General features: G+C 43.1%; 2 protein-coding genes across 26 annotated transcripts in view; one reads left to right on the forward strand and one right to left on the reverse strand.

The window, feature by feature from the left end:
* PIAS2 (protein inhibitor of activated STAT 2) overlaps positions 1 to 14,394 on the reverse strand; it is a 30,542-nt gene extending 16,148 nt beyond the window's left edge. For 7 of the 10 annotated variants that reach the window (XR_006016189.1, XR_006016188.1, XR_006016187.1 and 4 more), the window contains exons 1-2: positions 2,367 to 2,841; positions 21 to 105 (exon numbers count right to left, since the gene is read on the reverse strand). Coding sequence is in view for 7 of the 10 variants with exons in the window: in XM_042028800.1 (XP_041884734.1) it covers positions 21 to 105; positions 2,367 to 2,838 (557 nt within the window). In the remaining 3 variants the exon portion in view is untranslated. Of the gene's footprint in view, positions 1 to 20; positions 106 to 2,366; positions 2,842 to 11,685; positions 11,791 to 14,371 lie in introns of those variants that run through there. The other 3 variants (XM_042028806.1, XM_042028804.1, XM_042028799.1) reach the window with 2 other exon arrangements.
* Positions 14,395 to 17,554: 3,160 nt separating this feature from the next.
* KATNAL2 (katanin catalytic subunit A1 like 2) overlaps positions 17,555 to 26,340 on the forward strand; it is a 28,939-nt gene continuing 20,153 nt past the window's right edge. For 8 of the 16 annotated variants that reach the window (XM_042028810.1, XM_042028809.1, XM_042028813.1 and 5 more), the window contains exons 1-3: positions 17,555 to 17,707; positions 24,044 to 24,189; positions 24,600 to 24,766. In XM_042028810.1, the coding sequence (XP_041884744.1) occupies positions 17,657 to 17,707; positions 24,044 to 24,189; positions 24,600 to 24,766 (364 nt within the window). In that variant the 5' untranslated portion in view covers positions 17,555 to 17,656. Of the gene's footprint in view, positions 17,708 to 18,050; positions 23,865 to 24,043; positions 24,190 to 24,599; positions 24,767 to 26,340 lie in introns of those variants that run through there. The other 8 variants (XM_042028823.1, XM_042028812.1, XM_042028818.1 and 5 more) reach the window with 5 other exon arrangements.

The raw sequence follows: 26,340 nt of genomic DNA on the forward strand, positions 1-26,340 counted from the left end.
ACCACACACTTAATTCTTACCTGGAAATACAGATTTCTCTGACCTGTTGAGGTGTTAAAGCAAAGATAAAAAACTTCTCCTGGAACCTCTGAATACTGCTCTGTACTAGAAAAAAAAAGACACAAAAGAAGTTGAACCATGGTGATTAAAACCGTTGATTAAAACAGGATCTGCAGTTGAGCTTTTCCTGGAACAAGGCATAAGTCACTGAATATTCTCGAATGGTGGCTGAACTGCATGTAACTGTTAACAAAAAAAGCAATGGAACAAATCTTTCATTAAACTACAATCAGATGGTTTAGTATCACATTACACCTCAGTACTAAAGCAGCCTGGCTTTTTTGTTTTGTTATAAACCTTTCTCCCAAATGAGGAAGGTTCAGACAAACACACAACAAAATATTACATTCAATACCTCACAAAAGGAATACCACGGAGATGCTGGCAATTCCTGTAAGGTACTACAGGAAGAGCATGTGCACCAGAAGTTATTAATGGACAGCTGGAAAATTCAGAAACAGCTATAAGTAACTAAACCTTTGGGGAGGAAGGGAAGGAGCACAACCCTTCACGGCAAAGAAGCCAGGTAGACTTCATGTCCGGAATTACCCTTCAGTGGCATATGACAAAAAAAAAAAAAAAATAATGTTCACATCAGAATCCAACTTGTCTGTCAGTGATGGGAATTGGCAATATTTTAGTATTTAATGTCCATAGAACACACATGTCACTGTCCTACTTTCTTTAAACTTGAGAAGTTAAAAATCTTGACCTGAAATAAAAGTAAATTAGACATGTCCAATTTAAAATAAGCAGCAGGGAGGACAAATACAAAAACAGCACAACTAAACCAGGCAAATTTTGAAGAGTTGGACTGCCTTGTGCACGGTGACATTTGGGGGAGATTGTTTCTATGCCCAGAAAAAAACACACGAAAAGGAGGCAAACATGAAATGGAACCCAGATGGAGCAAACACACACCAAGTTCCTCAAACAATTCCAAATAGCTACAGAGTGCATGTATGCACACACACACACAGAGCACATCTGGTATTTTAGAATAATACTTGAGCACATGTAAAAAAGACAGTGGAAGTATTTTGTTACTTAATTCAGTGTGGGTTAAAACCAAACCCCACACTTCCATTTGTGCTCTCATATTAGTGGAAAGGAATACCACACTCATTCTTTCTAAAGCATGAAGCAGTGAGGGGGACTCCTAGCTCTCTGACTTACCTGTTATTTCAATACAACTCCCAAATGCACAAAAAATGTGAGCATCACTATGCACAAAGAGAAGTGACAACAGGCACTGTAATTAATGTTTGTTAGTAAAGTTTTCTGCTCTAGGTACTGGAGGATGGCAGATGATCAGTACATGCCTCACTGACGTACAAGTCACAGCCTAAAAGGCTATATGATCAGTTAAGAAACTAAAATGTTTAAGAGGATGCAAACTATTTTATAAGCATACTACTAAATAGTTAGGGAACATTTTTTGCCAGTAAGGTAAGCCAGACTGAATTTCAAGACATAAGCTGTAGTTCCAAATAATTAAAAATGTTCACGACTGAGGCACTTGGGGAAGATAAACCCAGTTTCAGGTTATCTGAGAGACAAATGTTCGCTCCATATTATAACATACAGTACTGCAACAACTTGCAGGCTGAGAAACTTCACTACTCTGAGCACAACACTGAACATCGCAGCACAAAGTATCTATTTCAGTGCCAGATCTCAGAGCCTGCAGAATTGTTGGGAGTGAGATAAGGGTAAAGTAAAAAACCAATGAACTTTTTCTCTTTACCCTGTTGCAACTTGTAAATTACTGACCCTGAAATCCTTTTTTTGTTACTCCTGACAAAACTGCTCCTCATTTATACTAGACAGAAAATTCAGGTCCAAATCTTTCAGCCAAAAAGTGGAGGCTCAGACTAGGTACTAGGAAACATTTTGTTACCAAGAGAGTGGTCAAACGGGGTTCTTGGAAAAGCAGTTAATACTGTAAGCTGCCAGTGTTTAAAAGGGACTTGGACAATGCCATAACTATTACTCTCTAACTTTCGGTCAGGCAGTTGGATGATCACTGTAGGTACCTTTAAATTGAATTACCCTGCTCTATTATTCAATATTCAAAAGACAAAGGTCTTTAATCATATTACTTTTATAACAGAGAACACTATTTTCTGAAGTGTGGCTTTGCACTTTTGGGGAAAATGATAAAGAAAGGGAAAGGTAAAGATATAAAAGGAAAGGAGTTTCCACTTGTCCCGGCAGCAAAAACCCACTTAAGCCTGGGCTCAGTATTGTCAGAAGCAAAGCTTATTTAATGAATTAAGCAAGCTGCAGAGGTATTAAACACTTACCTAGACTAGTGGGTTTAATGAGCACATCAAGCACATCATAAAAAGGTAAGCTTTTCAGCTGAACATCAGGATGAACAGGCGGAATTGGAGGGGATGGCTGCTGCATCTCGAAGTGGGGCTTAGTGTCTTGGAGGAGCACGGAACTGACGGGCGAGGACGGAGACTGAGGCGTGACTGAAGTTGAAGGGAGTGGGTGAATGCCTGCAACAGCCAGGTCAGGCTCGACTGGAGAGGAACTGCTGTCCAAGTTGAAAACCGCAGGTTTTATAGCCGACAAATCCGACAGTCCTTCAATCGTCCTTGGGTACCGACGCCTATAGAGTTCTCGGATTTTGATCTGAACTGCTGGGCTGCAGCCGCTCTTCAGTAAGTGCAGTGCCCTCATCAGGAGGTCATGTTTGCGCCCACTTTTATTACGTCCAGCAAATCCCAGCAGCACTTGCAGTTCAGAAACACGAAAACTTGATACCATATTCTAGAAAGAAAGAAAAGCACAGGTGAGCCAATAGCAGCAAGGAGGCCTTTCCAAGCAGCATGGTGCGGCATCTTTCATCATCTAATCTGACAGCTTGTTACTTGGTTATGGCTACTGCCCACACCTTTACAAAACACAAGAGCACAGTTAGTTTAAAATGAAGAAACAGAGCGTCCAGGATGCAGGTTCAGTTTGCCCATGTTAATGAAAGATTTGTTTCCACGCTCAAACAATAGTAACAACAAAATCGTAAATTCACAGCACAAGCACAAGCTGTACCACAAAGAATCTGTCTCACTTTGTGGAACAAAATACCAAACCAAACCAAACAAACAAACAAAATCAAGTGAATCAGTATTATCACCTGTTTTTCAACACATTTTAAGCACCTCCTCACTTTATTTCTTAATTTCTGTATAGTTTATTGTGAAACTCCCTTCATTTTGGACACTGTGTTAAAGGCATGCATAAAGCAAGATAGGCACATCAGGTTTAATTGCTGGAAGAAATGCACAGCAAAGCAGACAGTTCTTAAAAAGCTACTTTCTCTATTGTATACTGTGGAATACAAACAACATAATTGATTCTTCAAATGTCTCCTTTTCAGATCACATTCTGGTATCAAGTGTCACAAAGACAGCTTCCAAACAAGTAATAATGTTTACTTGGTTATCAGCGTCAGTTTTGAAAGACTGAGGATTGAACTGCAAAGTTACAACATTAGAATCCTTCTGTTTAGGAAAACAAAAATAAAAAAATTTAAAATCCCACTATGCTTTAAAAGGAAACAATCTTCTGCCCCGCTACTACTAACAATTAACTTTGCACAGGTGCTTCATCTCACATTTTTGTGAGCATTTATACCTCCATTTCAGAGGTATAAAGTTATCCAGAATACTTCTCACCAACTTCCTTCCTATTTCTGTGGGACTCTTCCACCATAGCAAGGAGATAAAGTTTTTAAAGGCGAAAGAACACTTGCCTTCAATCTGTGCTGCTGCATCATGACAACTCCAGACTCGAGGACTGGAGATTAAGGTGCTAACAGAAGGTATGAAACACCAGACATCTGGGATCATAACACATTTTTAAAAACAGTTCAGAAGTGCATTTGGACGTTTAATAAAGCTTTGGGCATTGATTCCAGAAGGGATACAACTCAAAACACAATGTTTTGACTTTACCTTCCAAGTCTTTACTACACAGAGTTAACACACATGTTTTAATACATCTGACCTCAGCTGAAATTTTAATGACTTTTGCCCAAACACTGAGTCAGTCACCAAAAAAGTCAAAACCCCCCCTGTGTCCCTGGCTTGTTCCCTGTTTTCTCTTTAATATTGTGAAAAATCTTTTGGCAGTAAGACCAGTGAATTGTGTCAGATGAAAGAAAACTGGAGTTAAAATCACAGAATCATTTAGGTTGGAAAAGACCTCCAAGATAGTCAAGCCCACCCATTCCTCCAGCACTGCCAAGGCCACCACTAACCCATGCCCCCAAGTGTCACATCCACATGGTTTTTGTATGCCTCCATCCACAGGGTTTTTAAATCCCTCCAACACTGCCCTGGGCAACTTTTGCCAGGACTGGACAACCTCCTTGGTCAAGAAATTTTTCCCAGTATCAAATCTAGACCTCCTCTGGAACAACTTGAGGCCATTTCATCTTGTCCTCTCCCTTGTTCCCTGAGACCTGAGCCCAACCCCCACTTGCCTCCCTCAGCCACTCCTGGGGCTCCAGCCCCTTCCCAGCTCCATTCCCTTCCCTGGACACGCTCCAGCCCCTCCATGTCTCTCTTGTCCTGAGGGGCCCAGAGCTGTCCCCAGCACTGGAGGTGCCTCAGCAGTGCCAGCACAGGGGACGGGCCCTGCCCTGGGGCTGTGGCCACACCATGGCTGGGACACCATGGGCACCTTGTCCACCTGGTGGCCCAAGTCCGGGTACATGCTGTCCCAAGTCCAACTCAATGGCTGTTTCGTGTGCCATTAGAACACAGCAGGAGTAAGTAGCCAGGATCTGCCTTTTCAAGGGCCACATTATTTATGCACATCAAAAAGACCACCTAAAACACTATGGCAGAAACATCATCTGGCACACCCTTTCCTTATCACTGATGAGACAAGATTATCATATTTCAGACCCTGATTTTTGACATTTCCAGACAGCCCATTTGGATCCAGTGACACTTCTATCAAGAAGCTGTTCTGATCACAGCTAACACAGCAGCCTTCACACAGTTATTCCCCCAACACTCTGTCTAGAAATGCACCATGGACACAGCAGCCAGAAAAAACAGTCACAAGAAGCACTGAGTGGCTCACCCAAACTTCTGAAGAGGCCAACAGCAGATCTCACCTTAATTTCATCCCAGCAACTTCTTTCAACAATGAAACAATACAAGATGGAGAATGTTACTTTCCACCTGGCATTCCCCTTCTACTCTTCCTTACTCTCAAATAGAGTGAGGAAAACAAAGTGTTTCAACATTCATAAGAAACGGCTTGAAATACTGTAACAGCTTTATAGTTATGACATAAAAGAGAACCTGTGTTAAAAGATAATACTGGTATTCATGAATTTACAGAAAACTTCACATTACATGCTTCTGTAGATAGCTGCATAAGCTTCATAGCAATGCCAGCTCCTTTATTTCAGATGCAGGCAGTAAGCATGATGCTGGATTCCATAATCACAATGCAAATGAGTAAAATAATCCTTTACACTGAGATTAAGGAAACAGCATGTATTGCAAAATACTACCTATTACCCTGCCTGCTGCCTTCTATGCATTCCTGCAAGTTAATCAAGGTGAAATGCGCAGTCCGTCACGCCTCGACACAGCTAACATTTTAGACAAAAATTCCACAAACTAGCACTTTGTTACTAGATGGATTTCATCTTACTACAAGACATAGCCTGGCTTCAATACCATAGTCATCAAAATTTTAAATTAACACCCACATTAAAATGCTTGCAAGTATAAAAATATACATAGTTTTGCCCACCAATGCAAAAATCTTACACAGGCTTTATAAAAAAATTCTTGCAAAGAGCGAGGTTTACAGAAGTATTTAAACAATAGCTTTTACAGCATTTTCCCTCTAAAGCTGATTCTACTTTCCCTTTAAGGTAACAACAACCACGTGTATGAAAAAAAACCTTCCAGTGCCTAAAGGGGCTCCAGGAGAGCTGGAGAGGAACTTGGGACAATGGCCTGGAGGGACAGGACACAGGAAATGGCTTCCCAGTGCCAGATGGGATACCGGGAAGGAGTTGTTCCCTGTGAGAATGGTGAGGCCTGGGCACAGGGTTCCCAGAGCAGCTGTGGCTGCCCCATCTCTGGAAGTGTCCAAGGCCAGGTTGGACAGGGCTTGGAGCAACCTGGGATAGTGGAAGGTGTCCCTGCTCATAGGAGTGAAGCTTTAAGGTCCCTTCCAAACCAAACCTACGATTCTGTACTGATCTTCCTACTCAATTTACAAATATAAAGTGGACATTCACTATCATCAACAAACTTTTATGAAGACATACGTCTGAAAACACTTAAAATCATGGTGCAAGGCATATACTGCTTCCAACAAACCCTTATCAAGTTATTTTCTTTTGGTTTTCCAGCACACTGCAGAAGACTGCAGCCTCGTTATTAATATGCTTTTCACATCACTCAATTAAGATTAGACATTCAAGTTGTGTCATGTAGATGCCATTTTCTCTTAAAAGAGGTTCTTTACAGCTGCACAGCCCAGTAAAAAAGCTTCAAAAAACCAAAGCCATTTTAGTTTTAACATTATTCCATGAACACAAAGAGTAGTTTGACAGAACTCTAAGGAAGGAAATCAGAATGGATAATTCAAGCACTTTTATATTCCAGAAATATTTTTTCTGCTGAAATTCGTACTTGAAGCTCCTAAGAAGTTTCATAGGTTATTTTGCTTCTTACAGTTGAACTTTAGCAACCATGATTCATCAGCAGAAACACTGTTTTAAAGCATTAAGCCGTAGGTGTATCTGGAATGGCATTAATTTCCCAGGAAGGATGACGTTAAGGAGCCCAGGAAATGCTGACATGCCGCTGAAACTAAGGGGCAGGCATGTTTCAAAGCAAAGTAAGGGATCAAACATCTCTCCAAACAAGAGCTGTGTCGTTCTCCACACTCCCCTGCAATATTAACAGTCACTCTACATCTCTCTCTATCAATGCAAGGAAACTGAAAATGCCTGTTTACTTCTTGATATATGTCTACAATAAGCACCAACAACTGTGGCTTTCAGGTCAAGTACTGCTCAAGCAGCGAACCGAATACTTGCACTGCAGAAGCAATCCAGCCTACTCAGAAGTACTGGTCAGCTTGCCCCTAAGAGCTCTGCTTCAGCCCCACTGGCTTCCAGACAATTTCCGAAGTGTCTGAATGCTCTGTACAGAAGGAACACACCAAGGACAGGTTCCACAAATCCTCTCTCCTGACTTTAAGCCCTTTCATGGACATTCAGCAACAAAGTACATTTGTGACATCTTTTGCAGTAAATCTGCATCCATGCTGACTTACAGCAGGCTAGAAATGGGTAATGCTGGTAAAGAAAAACAACCAGTGTCCTGGGATGGTTGACGATCTCTCCACTGAATGAAAATGTGTTCTCAAACTGATATAACCATGGATAAAGACATGCAAGGCACAGGGAAAAATGAAGATGCCGTTATTGAAACCTGTGTCAGTAGTACAGGACAGCAAAAGCAGCTCCAAAGAAAACCACAGTCAATGTAAATCATAACCACCAGATCCTAAGTATTATGGAGATTTTCCTTTGCACTGCCTCTAGCCTGGCTCCACAATTAGGAATTAGCTCCAAAGCTGCATGCACTTAATAACAGCAAAAATCTAAAGTCAAACAAACACAAATATTTAAGACATTCAAAACAAAGTATGGTCATTTCATTGCAGCGTCCTTTTTAGAGTACCCTAAACTCCATTATCTCCTTCCTCTCCCCATCACTATATCTCAGCACAATCAGTTAACTGTTAATGATTTTACATACAACAAACTTTTAAAGTGCCCCGATAAACCTCAGTGATCTAGAATAGTGACTGTGAACCTAGGGACAACACAGGAATTTTGTGCAGATACAAGGTAACAGCACATTATCACAGGTTATTAGGAGTATTTTATCTGCACTTATGTTATTTAATACACTCAATTTAACTGCAGCCTACGGATCATTACAGAACCAGCAGCAACTTGTCGATATCTATTCAGTCCACCATCTTAAGTTTAACCCAGGTCATCATGTGGAATTTCATTTCTACATCAAATACATAAACTGGTCGGCATATACAATACAATGGTATTAACACAGATAAAATAAAACAGTGTTTGGCAGTGAGCTTGAGGAAGACACATGAAAACAGTTTTCAGCATTTTCTTGTTAGCAATTTAGCACTAAGCACTGCTTCACCTGGTAAATGTGAGGCAGTCACTTACGCTGTCATTCCAGACTGGAAAAATAAAGCAAGAGGAGTGGAAAGACACCAAGTCTGGCATGAACAAGAGATCCAATATATGAAAGAGTGAGAATTCTGTATTCTAATATGGTATCCAAACCACACTGCTCTTCCCAGTTTGAATCATGTGACTTCAATACCCAGGTGTGCAACAGCAAACAGTAAAAGTGGGACCTACTTCCAGCATTTATAAACCTGATTTTCCAGTAAATTTTGTGCAATCTCTCCTGCCAAAAAGGATATATTAGCACAATTCCATCTCTTCTCAATCAAACGAGTTTTTACACAATGGCTCTGAAACTAGTGTCACAAATTAGTTTTGGCACAGGCATAGCCACTTGCCTATAAAGAGCCCTCTTTTTTGCCCTACAAAGATGACACTAACAAATGACTTCAAAACCTGATTAAACACAAACTATGTGACTGATGCTTCACCTTCTAAACTACTGATCTGTTTCAAAGACTGCATGCACTCCACATTATTTGTTTCCAATTTAGACTCAGGACACCAGCAGAAACACAGAGGACCCAAAAATACTCTTTCAGTAATATGTAACTGATCCTCTTATCTGCAGTACTTTGTTGAGATTCAACAAGCTTCAAGCCAAGTCTTGGCTAGGTCAGAATCTGTTGGGAGCTGGAATCGTTTTCTCACAGATTGCTCTCAGAAGGAGCTGTAGTTCCCCACTTCTGGGCCAATTCTGTTCAAAAATGTGTTTACTCGTCATCTCTGGCCTCCACACCAGACTGATGATTCTGTTCCACATCCGCCTCTGCCTGTGTAATACCTTCAACATTTACTGGGCTGCTGTGGAGAGGGGATCATGGATAAAGGTATGAGTCAGGTTTAAAAACACATATGGGAACAGCAGCTCTGGAAATGGTATCTCAAAACTAACTGTATCTCACAACTAGGCACAGGTGTGCTCTCCACAGCTTCTCAGCCACTTCCTAATACTCCAGAAAACAGTGATCTACAGAAATTAATAAATATTACTAGTTAATAAAAAGCTTAATCATGATGGTCCGGAAGGGTAAAGCTTTGACCAGGCATTTTCAGCGGTATCTTGAAAAGTAGCAACTGTGGTTAGTTGCATCCAAGTCCTTTGACAAAACTGAAGACTTGCAAAAGGTCTGATGTAACAAGGCTTCTTTCAGTCTGGTTTATTTCACTACAGCCTCTCAGTTATAATGCTTGGATCTCAGCTCCACAGAATTTTTACTGTGAACATCCAGAGGATGCCAGGGATAGTCCTAACAAATATTAAAATGCTCCTCTGCCCTGAAAAGAAAAAAAAAATGCTGCTCCTGCATGTTTCCCTCAAGAAACAGGGTTTAAGAAAGAACTCTGACCTCCTGCCTTTAGTCAGTCCTCAACAAATTACCAAAATGAATTCCACTCTCAAAATGAGCCCAAGTGGCCTTTCATAAAGCAGGCAGAGATGACATACTACAGGAAACTGCAGTCAACAAGAGAGCAGCAAACAATACTGCCATAAAAACATTCAGTACGTTAATCTATAAAACAGCCATTTCAGATCACACCTAAAGGTAAATTCACAAAATCCGCTGGGGGTGAGGAAATCTCTCTCTCACCTTTGGTCAAAAGCAGGAAGATTTGGTTGTCTGAAAAAAAATTTAAGCCTCAAAACCAAGTGCTTGGTATTCAAGCAGGCACATTCAAATGCATCTTCAAATGCAAAAAGAAGAAAAGAAAAATTCAGCCAGGGCCTTGCAGACATGAAGCAGACAATTACATTCTCTTCCAAAAAAATACGTAGACCTTTCCCAAAACAGGTCATGAATTATTATCAGATGGATGCTGAACATTTAGAGAAGCTCCAGGCTAACAGATTAATCTCACAGGCACTCCAGTTTACAATTAAGATGAATGGGAACATCAAAAGATATGCCTTCAGACTTTTTTTTTTTAACTAGTGGCATCTCTTCTTTTGAGTGATGAAAGGGCAGCCCAGCAGTTGGCCTGAAACACAGTTCCCTTTTCCCTCCATATTTCCTGTATTACTTCTATCTATGCACCTCAGTTGCTTGTCAATTTCAAAGGTATTTATGTACCTTATTCCCTGGGGGAAACTATCAATACTTAGGGATATACAGATAAGCGATTACAGGGCTTTGGGAGAGACAGACCACAACTCCAGCTCAAGATTGTAGAGGAAGAGATAAAGAAAGAAGAGTCACCCCTGGCACAAAGTTTACACTGGGACTTTAGCCAAACCCTTTGAGACACCTTGGAATGAGGGTTACGAATGGGTGAGAACACCGAGCAAGGAAATGTGTAAACACAAACACATCTAAAAGGGAAAAAACCCCCAACAACACAAGCACAAAAAAATAAGCCAACAGTTCCTAAACCTGAGACAGAGCACTGCTGTCCTCAGACAAAGAAACTCAGTTCTTTCCACTATATTTTTATAAGTGAGCTCCTCAGCTGCACTACCAGTGCTAGTGCTGGAAGAAGCCTCAGCATGGGAAATTCTCTGGCGATTGCAGCACACTTCCCACTGCAGGTCACACCAACACTAGCTCTTCCTCTCCACTGAAGGCCAGCTCACAGTGGTTCCTATTTAACCGGCTTTTATCCCTCCTGTAACAAAGTCTGGAGGGGGGGGCGGGGAGCGGCCTGCACGCGGAATTCCCACGAAGAATTCCACTTCTGCAGGTGTGGATGCTGCTGAAGGATAACCTCCTCCTTCTACACAAAGGTACCAGCAGATTGTTCAGGAAATAGGAGGAAAAGCACAAACTATTCAGTCAGCTCTTTGTGTACACACCTTAGCAAAATGAAAGGACACACGCAGCACACACCCACTCCGACAAATCTGCTACAGAGAGTCCACCACCACAATATGAAAGATAATGAACCGAAGATAAAACACGTCTGAAAAGCAGCACTGGGTTTCACGCTGGGCAGGCACAGCTTTCCCGATTGGAAAGCGGTCCACGGATTTCCAGAGATTCCACAGCTATCAGCATTTTTAGCAGCCCCGTGGTTATTCACCGCCCTCCCTTCAGCTGCACGGGGCGCGGGGCCCAGCAGGAGCCGTGCGAGCCCGGGGGCCGCTCGGCAGCGCCGAGACGGCTTTAAAATGTCCGAAGGAGCGGGAAGAACCCCCCCGGCGGCAGCAGCAGCACAACCCACACGGCTGTGTGGACAACCGGACACTGACAGGGAGGGTCTCCCTGGGAAGACCCCACCGACTCCCGGGAAGTCGGGGCGGCCCCGCTCCTTCCCTCCCTCCCCTCTCACCCCGGGGATGGCGCGGGCCCCCCAGCACCGACATCTTGCCCCCGCCGGGACCTCTCTCCCTCCTTCCTCCTCACCCGCAGCTCCTCGAAATCCGCCATTTTCTACCCGCCGCCGCCGGGCGCCGCCGCCACCATCATCGTGCACCCGGAGCGCGCTCCCGCCACGTGACGGGGAGGGCGGTCGGGCGGGAAGGACGGCAGGGAGGGGCGGGGGACCTGAGGGGAAACCCGTCCGCGGTGGCATAGACACACCGGGAACCCTCAGGGGAGACCGGCCAAGGGTGGCACGGACACACCGGGAACCCTCAGGGGAGACCAGTCCATCTGCACACACGCACTCCTGTAGGTACCGCCGCAGTTCCACGGGGCTCCTGCAGCAGCTCCGGGCTGTGAAGAACTCAGGTGGTCCTGGAAATTATCCCGGAGGGATCACAAAATAAAGATGATCTCTCGAGATCACCCAGACCAAACTCCTGACAATGCAGGGTCACACAGGAACTCGTCCAGGTGGGTTTGGAATGTCTCACAGAGGGAGACTCCCCGACCTCCCTGGACCCCCTCTACCAGAGCTGTGCCATCTTCAACGTAAAGAAGTTCTTCCTCACGCTGAGGTGAAACTTCATGTGTTTTAGTTGTGTCCATTGCTCCTCATTCGGTCGCTGGACACCACTGAAAAGAGTCCTGCGCCATTCTCTGGACACCTGCCTTTGAGACGTTTAGCTGCATTAATGAGATCCTGTCTCAGTCTCCTCTAGGCTAAACATGCCCAAGTCTTGTAGTCACTCATCATAAGACATGCTCCAGACCCCTCATAATCCTTGTGCCCTCCACTGGACCTCTCCATTAGCTCCTTGTCTTTCCTTTACTGAGGAGCCCAGAACTGGACACACATGCCGTGTTTCCTCCCCTCCAGGATTAACACTGCTTTTTAACTGAATTGTTCTATTAAAAAACAAACCAACCAAACAAAAATAAAACAGAAAAACCAACCAAACCAGCAAATCATAGAATAAATAAAACATAATCCAGTTTGCAATTGAAGTGGATTAAATAGAAAGCTTGCAGTTTTACAGCCGAGTTTATCCACCCAATCAAGAGCACTCATAATTTGTGTTATAATGATGATGCAACACATTAATAAAAAATGAAGGGAAAATGTCACCAGCAGTAAGCTTCAAAAACTGGATAATGAGTTTCCCGCTGCAAGGGAAATGTTGAGACATTTACAGAAAAATAAACATCGAGATGCAGCCGAGAATATTGTTTTCAAAAGCAGCCAGAGATCATTACCTAGTCACAATAATTACCTACTCACAATATTCAGTTTCATCGGCAACTTGGCTGTAAAACCGAACAACCGATTTATTGCAATAAAAAATAGCAAAGACTCAGCCAACAAACAGGCAAGCAGCCAACACAACCCTAACAAGAAGATGAAGAGACACTGGAAAAGAAAAGAGGCCTGAAATGCAAAACATATTTGCTCGTATTAACTGAAAGGCAGCTAGTTTTGCACGATCGACACATCCAGAGCAGCAACTAGAAGAGTAACTTATGGGCCAAGGGACACGCCACCTTGGCAGCAGGCTCTGCAAGGAGGGATGCTGGCAGGCAGTTTTGGGAACAAATAGCTGAGCTTTTCTAGAGGATACTGATCCCTGCCGTACACACTAGCTGTGGGCACTTAATACTGCTACAAGATCAAGGAACTCCACAATTAACATCATTAGCTGCAATTCTGCAACAGCTTTCTGAGACAGGCTTTCCTTTTTATTTACTGTTTCCTCCAAAATAAACCCTTTGTTGTGCCAAAGTTTTTCACTATAGGCACAGATATCTAGCCCTCGGCAGAAACAGCTTCTTTGCTTGGTCTTAAGACACCCTGGAGATTTAAGCATAAGGACTTCATTAATTTCAAACCCCTTCTGTTAGTCAAAACCAGGAATCAACAGGCTAATAAAACATGCCATCTGCCACACCACTGCATGAGTTCAACTCCTAAGTCCATCAAATGCTCATTTTTCCTTCCAATGCAATACCAGACTAAATGGGCAAGCTGCAGGTTAGACTCTCTTAGATCATTAAAGCATGACCAGACCAAAGCATTCTCTTTTGTTCTTTTAGCAAACCCTCAAGTGTTCCTTCCTTCAAACACACAGGGAAGGACATCAATGTTCAAGCTCACATCAGAGCCAGGCACGTCTTTTCTAGAGTACAATCACCTCTCACTTCATAACCACATCCTTCAACCTTTCCATTCTTCTCATCCTCAGTATCTGCGAGGATAAGGGCAAACATTATTTTTATACACCTCACATGCGTAGGATAACAAGAGTTTACATATTAGCTTTCCCTAATATTTTTACTGAAGTGTTCCTTCATCGTATGTTGTTTTTCTCCCTCCTTCCCTCACAGCCTTTCTACTACACATCTCTGGGGCCCTAGCCTCACAAAAAGAAAAAAAAAAAAAAGCCCTTCTTACTTTTGGTCCTCCTCAATTTATGTCTTAGAGCACAGGCATTTCCTCTCCCATTCCATTATCTCCACAGAAAAATTTCTTTCAAATCTCCCTCTTCTGTTTTTCCAGTAACTAGAATTAATCCCCCCTTTTGCTCTAGTTCTTCAAAATCCTGCTGTTTCATGAAAACTTCTCACACACACACATCAACTCCAGGCTTACACTCCACGGCTACCAAGTCATCTTAGATAAATTTCAACATTTCCAATATTTCTCTTTCCACCATACTTTTAAGAAACCTACCTCAAATGTCAGAGATTCTTCTGGGATCTGAAACCTTTGCTTCTTCTTGCACCTCCATCTCCGATACCCCTTTCTTCTTCTTCTCCTCCTTCTTCTCTCTAAACCTGCTGCTGCATTTCCTAAATCATTGCCCAAGCTCTTCCTTTGAGTATTTTCCGAATTTTCAGTGAAAGCCTTAAAACTCGGCCCAGCATCAGCCATTGGAGGAGACCTTCCCCAAGACAGCCAGTGGATACTCCTATCTCCCAGGATATCACCGAAGCAGTACCTGGGGTTTTTGTCTTCCCTAATAGGCTCTAATTAGGGTGAGGAACGAGCCTATAGGTGCTAAGCAACCTGCCCCCTAAATTGAGGCTTGTTAGGGGAAAAAAAATAGTCTGGTTTCAACCTTTTCTAGTAATATTTCTAGTGCTATGCACAGTATGTCCATACAAGCACTGCCTGTTCCCACAGCTGCGTTAGCTACAGAAAGACATCTGAACATCCAAATAAACCCTCCCAGCCTTCCACAGACGCTGCAAAAAAAACCAAACCAAAACAAAACAAAACAAAAAACAAACCCCAAAACAACAAACAAAACAACCCTACAGCTGCTCACAGGATTGCAACAAGTGCTCTTATCAGCATTATACCTCATCAAACCCCTCCTGTGCTGCTTAACCAGCTGCTAATAGACAACAGAGTGTGAACTGCAAGCAGGGATGGGGCTGGGGTGACTGGGTGGAAAGTGGATTTGTTTTGTGTGTGCTGTGTTTAAAGGAAGGAATTTTATGAGGTCAGCCTTAGGCTCCTCCATCATCTCTGATATCCCACAGACATGTACTTTTTAAGGTAACATTATAAGGGAATGGCAAAAATATTTAAGTGGTAGTCAGTGCCTAAAACCTCTTAGTGCGAGGTCTAGAGCTGTGAAAGCACAGAGGCTTAAAGACACCCTTAATCGTGCTGCTGACATTACAAATGTGGGCTCTGGCTATAGGATAAGACACTGTTGAGCTGGGTACTCAGGTTGGACGGGGCTTGGAGTAACCTGGTCTAGTGGAAGATGTCTCTGTCCCAGGCAGGGCATTGGAACTGGATGTCTTTAAGGCCCCTTAACAACCCAAACTATCCTGTGATTCTCTGATTCTGCTTACTGGAAAGAAATCATTTATGTAGCTGCATTGTATCTGCACTTTCAATGCAGCTGTTTGGCGAAACAGAGTTTGGATGGGACATAATCTTCTGTCAAGGCATATGATGAATATAGTTATATGTAACTACATTGATGTCAGACTTAATAGACATACTAAAGTTTAGAAAAATCCAAATTATAAACCTAATGTGTTCTTTTATATATAGATATACGCATTTATATATTCAGTTTTGATGAGGAAATATTAATTTTGCCTGGCCATCCTAACATACCAGGGTGATACACCTATATTTTGGTTATAAGCCCAAAAGCAAAATATTTAAATTTTGCTATGAAGTTGCTTACTTGATCATTATTATTTTTATCAAATTATGCCTATTGACATAGGCCTAGATTTCACAGTCTTGAACACAGCCTCCCTGACTGTGGGTGAGCATTTGCTTCCATGGACAGTTTTTGTAAAAATTACCCTCAATTTTTGTTCAAAGGATTTGAAGTGTCTCTTTTTCCATCAAAACTATAGAAAGCCACATATGAGGGTACCACTAGCCCTTGAACAGTAATGATGGAAAACTCTCCAGTCAAGCACAGTCCTGAACCCAGGCTATTTTCCCAACAGTGATGAACTTGGGATGGCTTGAATCCTAACTTCGATTACAGGAACTTCTCTTTCAGAGCCATAAAAAAAGATGCCCACAATCATGGAAAAAAAAGATGTGTTACCCACTGTACTGCTACATTAAGGCCAAAAAATTAAGCACAAGTTCTAGTAGGTGGGGACCTAAGTTAGTTAGAGGGACATCGATCCACTTGGAAAAAACTCCATGATTTATGGAACAAATGTAATAAAAAAATATTTGTGTTAAACTGCATCCTTGGCAGGATGAAAGTATGTTGCATTTCAGCACAACTGCGTGAGCTGTGAGCACACACTCAAGCCTGTGTTGGCAGGTATCAGATTGGGAAAGTCTTAGAAAAGGGCTGGGGAAACATTCCAGAGTGGGAACAGAGTGACACCAAAAGGACGAGGCCGTATGGGGTACTGACGGTTATACTGAGAAATATGTTTGGAGGAAGAGCTGGATATCTGAAAAAAAACAGGATATCTGTTTTTGAGGATGAGATGCTAAGCAAGTGTGGTATAGAATCCCAGAATGTTTTGGGTTGGAAGGGACCTTAAAACTCATCCAGTTCCATGCCCCTTTCCACTAGACCAGGTCGTGTTGCAGGGATGTGAGAACCTGGTCATTACTCTGCCCAAGACCTGAGCAGCTGTTGGATTTGGGAACAGGGCTGATAAAAGCCCTTCCCACCAAGCTGTTGGGTGCTGTGCATGTATCCACCAATCCCTCTTCCCATTGTGCAGGAAAAGCACAGGATTCCTCACAAAAGAGGAGTCTGGGGAGGGGTCCTGAGACTGAGTTTTAGGTTTCGTCTTGCAGGATCATAGATTCTCCTCCAGCTGGACTGAAGCTGGACCATGTCCAAAAGGCACAGTTCACCCCTCCAGTAATTCACACGCTGAACCCAGGAGGCTGCAGCAACCAGGCAGCTGAGTTGTACTCCAAAAAGAGCGCTTCTCACAGCCCTGTGTTCCCTCACAGTGGTGGTCTCCACTTTAATGCCCACTGGCACGTCCTTGATGTGAGGGGTAGACTGCACTCTGTTGCTTCTCAGGCACAGCTTAGCTGTGTGGGAGAGCTGGCCATGTTTAGCAGTGGAGTGAGCTGGGCTGTGCCGATTCGGGTTATTGTGGCTTGATTTGGCTTGCTTGGGGTGGGGTTGGGTTGGATTGGCATGGTTTGGGTTGGTTTGGCTTGTTTGAGGTTGGTTTGCGTCGTTCTGGATTGTTCCGGGGCCAGACCACTGAATCCCCTCAGCCCGAGCCCCCTACCCAACCGCCCCCCACTCCGCGCCACCCAGGCGAGCCCGGCGCCCATTGGCCAGCGCCGCCTTCCGCCCACCCTGCTCTACTCGTCATTGGGCAGGCCGTCAGTCAATCTTTCACCTTCCGACGTTCCGATTGGCTGCGCCGGGGAGGCGGGGCGCGCCTGTCCCCCGCGGGGGTCGGCGGGGTGCGGGTCCGGGCGCTCGGTGTGTTATTCCGGGCGGCGTTCCCGGTAGCATTCCCGGTGGTATCCCCTGCCGCCATGGAGCTCTTCTGCCAGGCGCTGAGAAGCACCCGCCAGGCGAGGGAAGCGGTGAGAACCGGCGGGGCGGGCGGCTCCGCGTCGCGGTTGCGCGTCGCGGTTGCCACGTCAACGGGGGGGCGGGGCGCTCTCATGCGCGTTGGGGTTGGGATTGTCATGGCGGCGGGGATGGGGCTGGGCATGATGGGCAGGGATGGGGGTGGATCCCGCACAGCCCCTTTCTGAATGGTTCTGGAGCAGCAGGCACGGCCAAAGGAGACAATCCGTATTCCTTCCTCCCCTGGTTCTTGTTTCAAAAAGCCACAGCTATACTGCCCTATCCCTGGAAGTGTTCCAGTCAACGCTGGACGGGGCTTGGAGCAACCTGGGCTAGTGGAAGGTGTCCCCGCCCATGGCAGGGGCTTGGAACTGGATGGTCTTAAAGTCAATTCTAACCCAAACCATCGTGTGATTCGATGATTCTGTGGTTCTTGTCCAGAAAGCCCAAAACCCGCAGGATTTTGAATTTCGTAACCTGTTCTTTTGCTTCCATCTGCTGGTTAAATTTTACCGGAGTGAGAGAGGCTGCAGGGATGCTAAAAGCCTTTCCCGTAAGGCTGTGGGGGCTGTGCATGCATACGTACACCAATCCCTCTTCCCACTTGAGAATGAAAAGTACAGGATTCTCCACAAAAGGGGAGTTTTGGGAGGAGTCCTGAGACTGAGCTTTAGGTATTTTATCAACCTCTTGTAGAATCATAGAATGTGCTGGGCTGGAAGGTACCCACAAGGATCATCATGTCGTAACTCTTGGCCTTGCACAGCATAGCCCTGAAACTCATACCATGCTTTTGAGGGCATTGTCAAAACACTTCTTGAACTCTTGCAGCCTTGGGGCCATGCCCATTGCCCATTCCCTGGGGAGCCTGTTGAGTGCCTGACCACCCTCTGGGGGAAGAACCTTTTCTTGATGACCAGCCTAAACCTCCCCTGACCCAGTTCCATGAAGTTGCCTTAGGTCCTGTCACTGGTCACCAGAGAGAGAAGAGATTGGTGCCTGTCCACGAGTTTTCTCTCCTCAGAAAGTGTTAGTAGGATAGCTATATTTACCTAGGAGCGGGATCCTCCAGCACAGTTTCTTTCTGAGCTCTAAAATAGATTCAGATCTCAGCCATTGAGAATGGAGCCTGAAGGCGTGGTATTGAAACAGCATTAACATGCAGGAGGAGGAGAGGAGAAAAGGGGACCTGATTTTTAACCTCACCAGGGGGGATTTGCATGGCCTTCATCCCAAGGATGGTGCTGGCTACTAAATGCAAAAACATTTGTGGGATTGGGAACTAGAGGGCAAGAGCTCTTCCCTGTTAGCTGTGTCACAGGGTTTGGTTTGATGTGCTTTTGGTAAACTGGCTTCTCCATAGCCTTTTGGCAGGATGGATTTGAAGATAACAGTCTATATTTTGGGTATAGAGAAGAAGCAGTAATTTGTGTTTCACAGAGGAGCAGAAGTTTGGAGACTTTTCTTAAAACTAGTGACTTGAAGAACCACCTGAAGCTGCCAAGAGGGTTTTTGGATTCTTGTTCCCAGTCATAGGTTCTATGGTGAGCTTGCTGTATGTCTTTAATTATGAAAGCTCATTATAAGCCTTGAAAAACTTTGGCAACTTTATTGTTTGTAGCAGCCTTGTATAATCTGGAAGAGAGAAGAGGGCAAAGCGCCCTTTCTTTGTCCTGGGAAATTCTATTCAATGCAGCCAAGTTATACATTGTTTAAAACTCACCAGTTCCGTTCTCTGCTTGTGTTTCTCAAAAAGTACGGTCAGCAAGCCAGACAAGAACTGAACATTCAGCCTTCTGAAAAGCCTGTCAAGGCTGCAAATATCCAAAGGGCTATGGGGAAGTGAAAGCTGTGGGAATACAGGGTGGTGGAGGGAGGAGGAAAACTAGGTGAGCCCATCAAGCCTATCTGTCCTGGCACATGGTGCCAGCTTCATCTTGAGGAACCCCATACTGTCAGCATCCTGTGATCCCAGAGACAAAGAGGGAGAGGGTTCTGCGTGTGTATTACAATCAGTGCTTTCCCTGTGTGATTTTACAGCTCTCTGGTTGCCTCTTGTCTGAATTCCTAATCTGAGATCCTTCTGAATGCATCCTGGCTGCCCCAGTTGGATGTACTTAGAGTGCCTACACTAAAGCAGAATAGCTCTTATTCCCAAGCTCCTCAGACCATGATTTACTCTTGAAACTCTCTATTTCTCATCCTAACAAACATATTCATGCAGAATATATAGGGTCAAATGATAATGAAATGTTACTGCGTTAAATTAATCTTTTATTAGGTCCATTAATTTCAGGAAATTACACAAGAGGCTTGGTTGATTTATAGTATAAATGCATTTTAGTAAAAGGTGTGGAAATGACTAAACAAACAATTGCACCTAAAGATGCAAACTCTATTAGAGTTTAATTTAAAATGACTCAAAGAAAAGGAATATGTGCCACTCTTTTGTTAGGCTAGAAATAAATAAAATAACACTATAAGTGTTAAAGCTAATTAGTTAAGCGCCCAACTGTTTCGTTTTTAAAACAAGATCACATTTAAGTGCCTTAAGGTTTTATTAATTTCATGGACACCAAAATCCCCTATAGTAATTGAAAATTTAATTACCTACATTTTTCTGTTCTTTTAAGAATGGAAGCTTATTAAACTTTAAACATTTAAACATCTATTGAAATACCAGTGGCTATAAACAACATGCAATTCTAAATACTAATTAAAGAGGAAGGCTAAATCACTATAAAGCTAAACTGAATTTTAAGTAACTTTGCACTAGTAAGTACTCCTGGTTTTTTTCATGCTGTGTAAGATTTGCCATTTCCTCTATAAGCACAGCAGAAGCCCTGGGCAGTGTTAGTATCTGCCTGTACTGTGGCAGGCACAATTTTGTGGACGTAAGTGCAGTGGGTCAGTCCCTAGAGGATAAACTGGAGTTCAGGACAGCAGACAAGGGTGGGCAGAGAGCTGTTTTAAGGGAACAGATAAAGCTGCTGGTGGCACTTGTACAGACAGAGGTTCATCTGCTTCATGGAAGGAGTATGTGCTAAAATCAGACTGGTGAAATGCAGGAAAGGGATTGGTGGGACTGGTCAGGCAATGATCCGTGTGCCGCTGGTTCACCAGATTCATACCTTGGTAAAAGTTGCATGTTAAAAGAGCCTTGATTTTTCTTTGTTTTATAGAAACCTCACAGAACTGGGCTACCAGAGATACCTTTGTTTTGTTTTTCAGGTCCAACCTAATGCAAGTCATTGTCAGTGGGTCAACTGATTTACAGCTTTGTTAATTTTCTTTGGACACATGTCTGACTTTTCAAAATCAGCCATTGCTGTTTGCATTCTTATTAACATACATTAAAGACAGAATTAACCTCTCAGTCTAAACTCTTCTCATTTTTAGATGGGACTCTTTTGGGATGTAAAGGTTAATTTTTCCTTCTGCTTGGTCAGCACAACCAGAAGAATACTGGCATGTCAAGGTTGAAGTAGGTGGCTCACATGCAGACACAATGTTATCCTACATCCGAATCAAGTCTGTACTTAAATCATTTGAGATGCTGCCAATCACTGTATCACTATTTATACTAGAACTTAAAATGCTTTAGGGATAGCAGAAATAACCCAGGGGGATGAACAGCAGCAGATGACATGCCAGAACACAAATTCTTTTCAAGGAAAGTTCCAAGCATGGATCATGAACCCTGTCAGTCCATCAGGAAGAGGCAATTCCTCTCTTGTCAGAATATCCATGCTTATTACATGAAACACTTGGTGTGTTTGTCTTCTGGGGCAGCCACTGTGTTTGCATACTGTGTTTTAAATATTCAGTGGTAGCTGTAACCTTGCCCTTTGATATGTTAGCAAACACAACAGTTAATCTTCCTCAGCATAAACCTTAGGAGCAGTTGCATTTTGAAGGATGTACAGGTGGGATTCTCAGAAAGTGATGACTCCAGCTTCCTTCTTGCACGTCCAGATGTGTTTTGGAAGATTCAGGTCATCCAGGAGAAATGGTAAAAGGGCCACAATTCAAAATCTTTTTTTCAACCACCAGCACCTCAAAAAATTTAGAAGGAAAAGACCCTTTCATCTCAGGGTGTGTGTGTTCTCTCTTTGCTCATAGCAGTTCTCAGAATTGGTTCATTTCTTGTAGCACCTCCCAGGAACCAATCTGCTTCATTCAGGAGTTACTGATCTATGAAACATTTAAACAGCACTCTTTTCTCCCCAAAATGGTTCAGAAAAACTGTCTTTGTACCGCCACTGAAATGGTACTGTAATTTCCTTTTGGAAGTACTCTCAAGAGGGTATCTAGGGTAGTAAAGGTAGAAAGGGGTTATGGTTTCTTCACTTTTCCCCAGCCAGGTTTAGCCTTCATTCTAGAAGGCCAGAATGAAGATTCTACGAATCTTTTTTGCAATATGTGAATTGCAAATACGCTTTGACTCTGCTGGAGACGTTAAGAGCAAATCCCAGCTCTTCCTTAGTCGTGACACTAGATGGCCCCACGACTGAAGCAAACGTCCCAGGAAATAACCTGCTGTACTGCAATACCTTTTCTCTGATCTACACGGTACTTTTTACAGGCTGGCAGGTTTTATTTTAAAATAAAACAGTAGCTGATGGTCCTATAACAAGTGTTGAAATTAGCAGTGGAAATACCATATGATACCCAGTGCTGTGGACAGAGCAGACACAGCAGATAGGTCTAACCTAGTGAAGGAATAGTTCATAAAGAGGTAAATTGGTTTTGCACCACCCAAAAAACACCTTTGATTTTTGGAATAAATGATTCTCTAGTATCAACAGTTTTCTGTAATGATTGCTCTCTCTTCCAAGTGACTGGAAAGAATAGAAAAATAGTCTTTCTGTGTGTATATTTCTTTTGCACATCTTTTGGGATTTAGAAACATCAGCCTTGGTCAGTAGTAGTTCCTTGGCATCTCCGTGTGCCAGGCACAGGCAGAGAGCAGCACAAGCCTTTGGATACAGATGGTGGGGCTCTGTTGGCAGTATGAAAAGGACAGAGATCCGTGTGTTTCTTACCTACAGGCAGCACTCTTGGGCTGGGCTTTTTCTTGGGGGTGGATGCAGGCTCTGCTCCATTGGGATAGAAGGGAGGGAAACTGGGGGAATCAAGAATGAATCAAGAAGTAGCAGCCTGTGTAGCTTTACTGTGCAGTGTGATCAGGGATATTTGTGTGTTGTGCAAGCAACAGAAATTGCTGCTCTTTCCCTGTTCATTGAGTAAGTGCCACTTTTTCATGTTCACACTGGGTCCTCATAAGTAATCACAGAATCATAGGAAAGACAGAATATCTCAAGCTGGAGAGGACCCATGAGGATCATCGAGTCCAACTCCCAATCCCTCCCAGCCTGAAAGAGAAGGGAAATCATTAATTTGCCTAAGTATGTGTTTGGCCATACGTGCCTTTTCTGTGGTCACAATTTCGAGTCCCAGCGAGGCAGACCAAAGGCAACATGCTGATTTCTAGAGCTCTCATTGTAGCAACTTCTGTTACGACCCTAAAATCTCGGGAGTTTTCTGCAGACACTGAGCATATATGGCATATTTCATCAGAGTAAGGCTTTATTCCAGCATCTTGCATGATTTCTGTTTCCACTGCCCCTGTTCCTCTGCTTGATATTGCATCTGATACTCTCTCAGATGAAGCTTCACTGAATGAAGACAAAAATGTTTTATGCTGCCTTGTTTTTATTGCTGAACCGTTTGTGAATGAATTTGGCTTCTCCAGTCTGTGCCAAGAAGTCCATGGGACTGACTCCATATTGAAATTTCTATGTGTTGAGACCTGATTTTGGTCACTGCTGTGTTAAAATTGTGCAAGTTTCGTGTTATCCCAATCCACTAATACTTCCAGTGTCTGCGTTTTATTTGTCGTGTTTATATATCAAGGCCTATGAAATGGGAGGTGTCCGCAAGTGTTACAGCTGGTCTTTATAGTAGAGTCATGCAGATCCCAGACCTGTTCTCCAGCCCTCCTTCTCCAGGCACTCAGAGAACAGGTTTCTGGTTGCAAGGGAAGGACACAGCCAGGATGGAGCACGAGATTTCCTTGCACAGCCCATGAAGCATTGAGGTCTGCAAGAGTCCCACCCTGAAATTCACAGCAGCCTGAGCATGTTGGGAGCCATAACCATAGCAAGGGAAGTAAGTTATTTGTTCAGCCTTAAAGTAATTTTCTCTTCTCTAGCAAAAGGTTTCTACCCATCCAGTAGCCCTGATAATGTGTAAGAAAAATTAGATTGAAAACCACTTTCCTTGTGTTTATTAACAGTGAGTTGTTTTACAGTTCTTACATGCTGTTGTCTTAATTTGTTTGTTTCCAGAGGCTACATTTAGATGCTGTTTACAGCAATAAAGAGAATATTACATTTGATCTAGAGCTCTGTCTTAATTCACAGGAGGAGATGCGAACAGAAGCTCGTCGGAAAAATCTCCTCATTCTAATTTTGCATTATTTAATTGAGGAAGGGTATGTTTTTTAAATAATAGTGCTTCACCCTTGTGGGACTGTGTGTATCTGACCTGCTGTACTGCATCTTTCTGTCCTCTGTTGGCTGAAAGGGACAGTGTGGGTCTTTGGGTTGATGTGAGAAAGTGGTAAACGACTATTACATATCCTCACAGTTTGCTTTGCTAAATTGTTTCAGTTTCTGGAACAAAAATGCCCTGTATAGTTTAAAAATACCTTAGATCAGCCAGCAAAGTTTTTTTTAAAAAAAAACCAGCAAAGTTTTTTTTAAAATAGAGTTTATACTTTTATAAAAATAGGATTGTGGACAGGTTAAAGATACCATAAACTTACTAGTGCTATTGTTTGCTTCTTTGCTCCGAAATCAGAGTTTTTTATCTTTGTTTGTTTTGGTTTTTTTTAATTACCAGATATGTTGATGCTGCAAATGCCCTGGAGCAAGAGACAAAATTGGATTTACGTGGCTTTGAAGTTTGTGACAACATTGATCTTGAGACAATTTTGATGGAATATGAAAGCTACTATTTTGTAAAATTTCAAAAGTATCCTAAAATTACCAAAAAGGTCCTGGACACCGGTATGTGGCTCTGTTCCAAAAAGAAAGCTTTGGTTTCCAAAGTCTAAAGCATGTATTTCCCTGCTGTGCTTACAGCCCTTGTCATGTATATCAGCATTTAATGTTCCAGCTCTTATAATTACAGATCTGTAGTTCTAGCACATAAGGCACCAGAACTGAGAGATGTGGCTTTGAGACCTTCTGCTTTTCCTTCTTTCTTTATATAAAGGAAACTAGAAGGTGGCATTTTTCTGTCTTTTAAAAGCTACATTGGTATTGGAAAATGTCAGCTAAGCACAAAGCATTATGGCAAAAATATATTTATCCACTTTCCTCTCATGGGGAGAGAATAGTAAGTGAATGATACAGAATAAAGCAAATCAGAATATGAACATACTGTTATGACCCTGAGAGCCTGAAGGGGTTTGCACTTGAGCACAAAATGTAACTTGGAGAAGCCATAAGAACAACTATGTGAGAATAACTGATTAAGAGCTTGAAGGATATAGGTTTGGATTAGACATTAGGAAAAATTTCTTCATGGAAAGGGTTGTCAAACCCTGGCACAGGCTGCCCAAGGAAGTGGTGGAGGAACATCCCTGAAAGTGTTCAAAAAATATTTGGATGTGGCACTCAGAGATGTGGGTCAGTGGTGGCCATTTCAGGCCTAGGGGAGTGATCGGACTCGATGGTCTTAGAGGTGTCTTCCAACTTACAGGGTTTAGTGATTATTTGCATGAAAAAGGGCATGTACATCTACAACATATGGATTGGTGTTAACACAAAGAGGAAGAACAGCCCTGCAGGACAAAACAAAAAGGACTTGTTATGAATCAAGAATGAAAATGTATTACAAAGAATTTTTTCACATCATAGTCAAACTGAGCTGTAGTCAAGACTGAATCCATGACCTGAGTGAAAAAAAAAAACCAAAAAGTCACTCTTGGACACTTGAAAGCTCTCATTATTCTTTTTTTCGGCAGTAAAGCTTCTCAGGCATGGAGTACTCTGCTATTACCTAAGCTCAGATTTGTGACCATGCTGGCAGGGAGGCATCATCCTTTTTCCCTGAAGCACAAGCCTCTTCTTCTCCTGCGTGAAGTTTGCCCTAAATTGTGTGCATGGCCAGACTCATATATCTAAACAAAATCCTTGGTGTGGTGCTCCTTCCTACTGAATTCTTTGCAACACTCTTGGCAAGTCCTACAGAAACAAGCTGGTCGTTTCCATGCTGAATTCCAGTTGGAAGCATTGTAGATACACCCATAATATTACAGGCTTCTCCATGAGCTCTGCTGCCCCTAAAGACAGCATGCTCCCAAGCTCCTTCAGGGAAAGAGCTGTTTGGGAAGGATTATTTTAGGCAAGTGTGTGAGAATCATGAGTGGAAGAGCATTTTACAGAGAACACTGAAAGGGGACGTGTTTTGGAACAACCAGGGGCATGCTGGTAGCATACAAACCCTTGGCTTTATGAGTTCACATCTGGGCTTTGAGAGTTTGACATTTTGTGAAAAAAAGCTATATTTTGACAGAAATTGTTTCAAATTGTATAAATGCAAAAGATAATATAGTTTGACAACCAGCATTGCAATG

Source organism: Corvus kubaryi, unplaced genomic scaffold, assembly GCF_017639235.1.
Source record: "Corvus kubaryi isolate FWS band 111438036 unplaced genomic scaffold, C.kubaryi_AGA036_p1.0 37308, whole genome shotgun sequence".
In the NCBI taxonomy this organism is placed as follows: domain Eukaryota; kingdom Metazoa; phylum Chordata; class Aves; order Passeriformes; family Corvidae; genus Corvus; species Corvus kubaryi.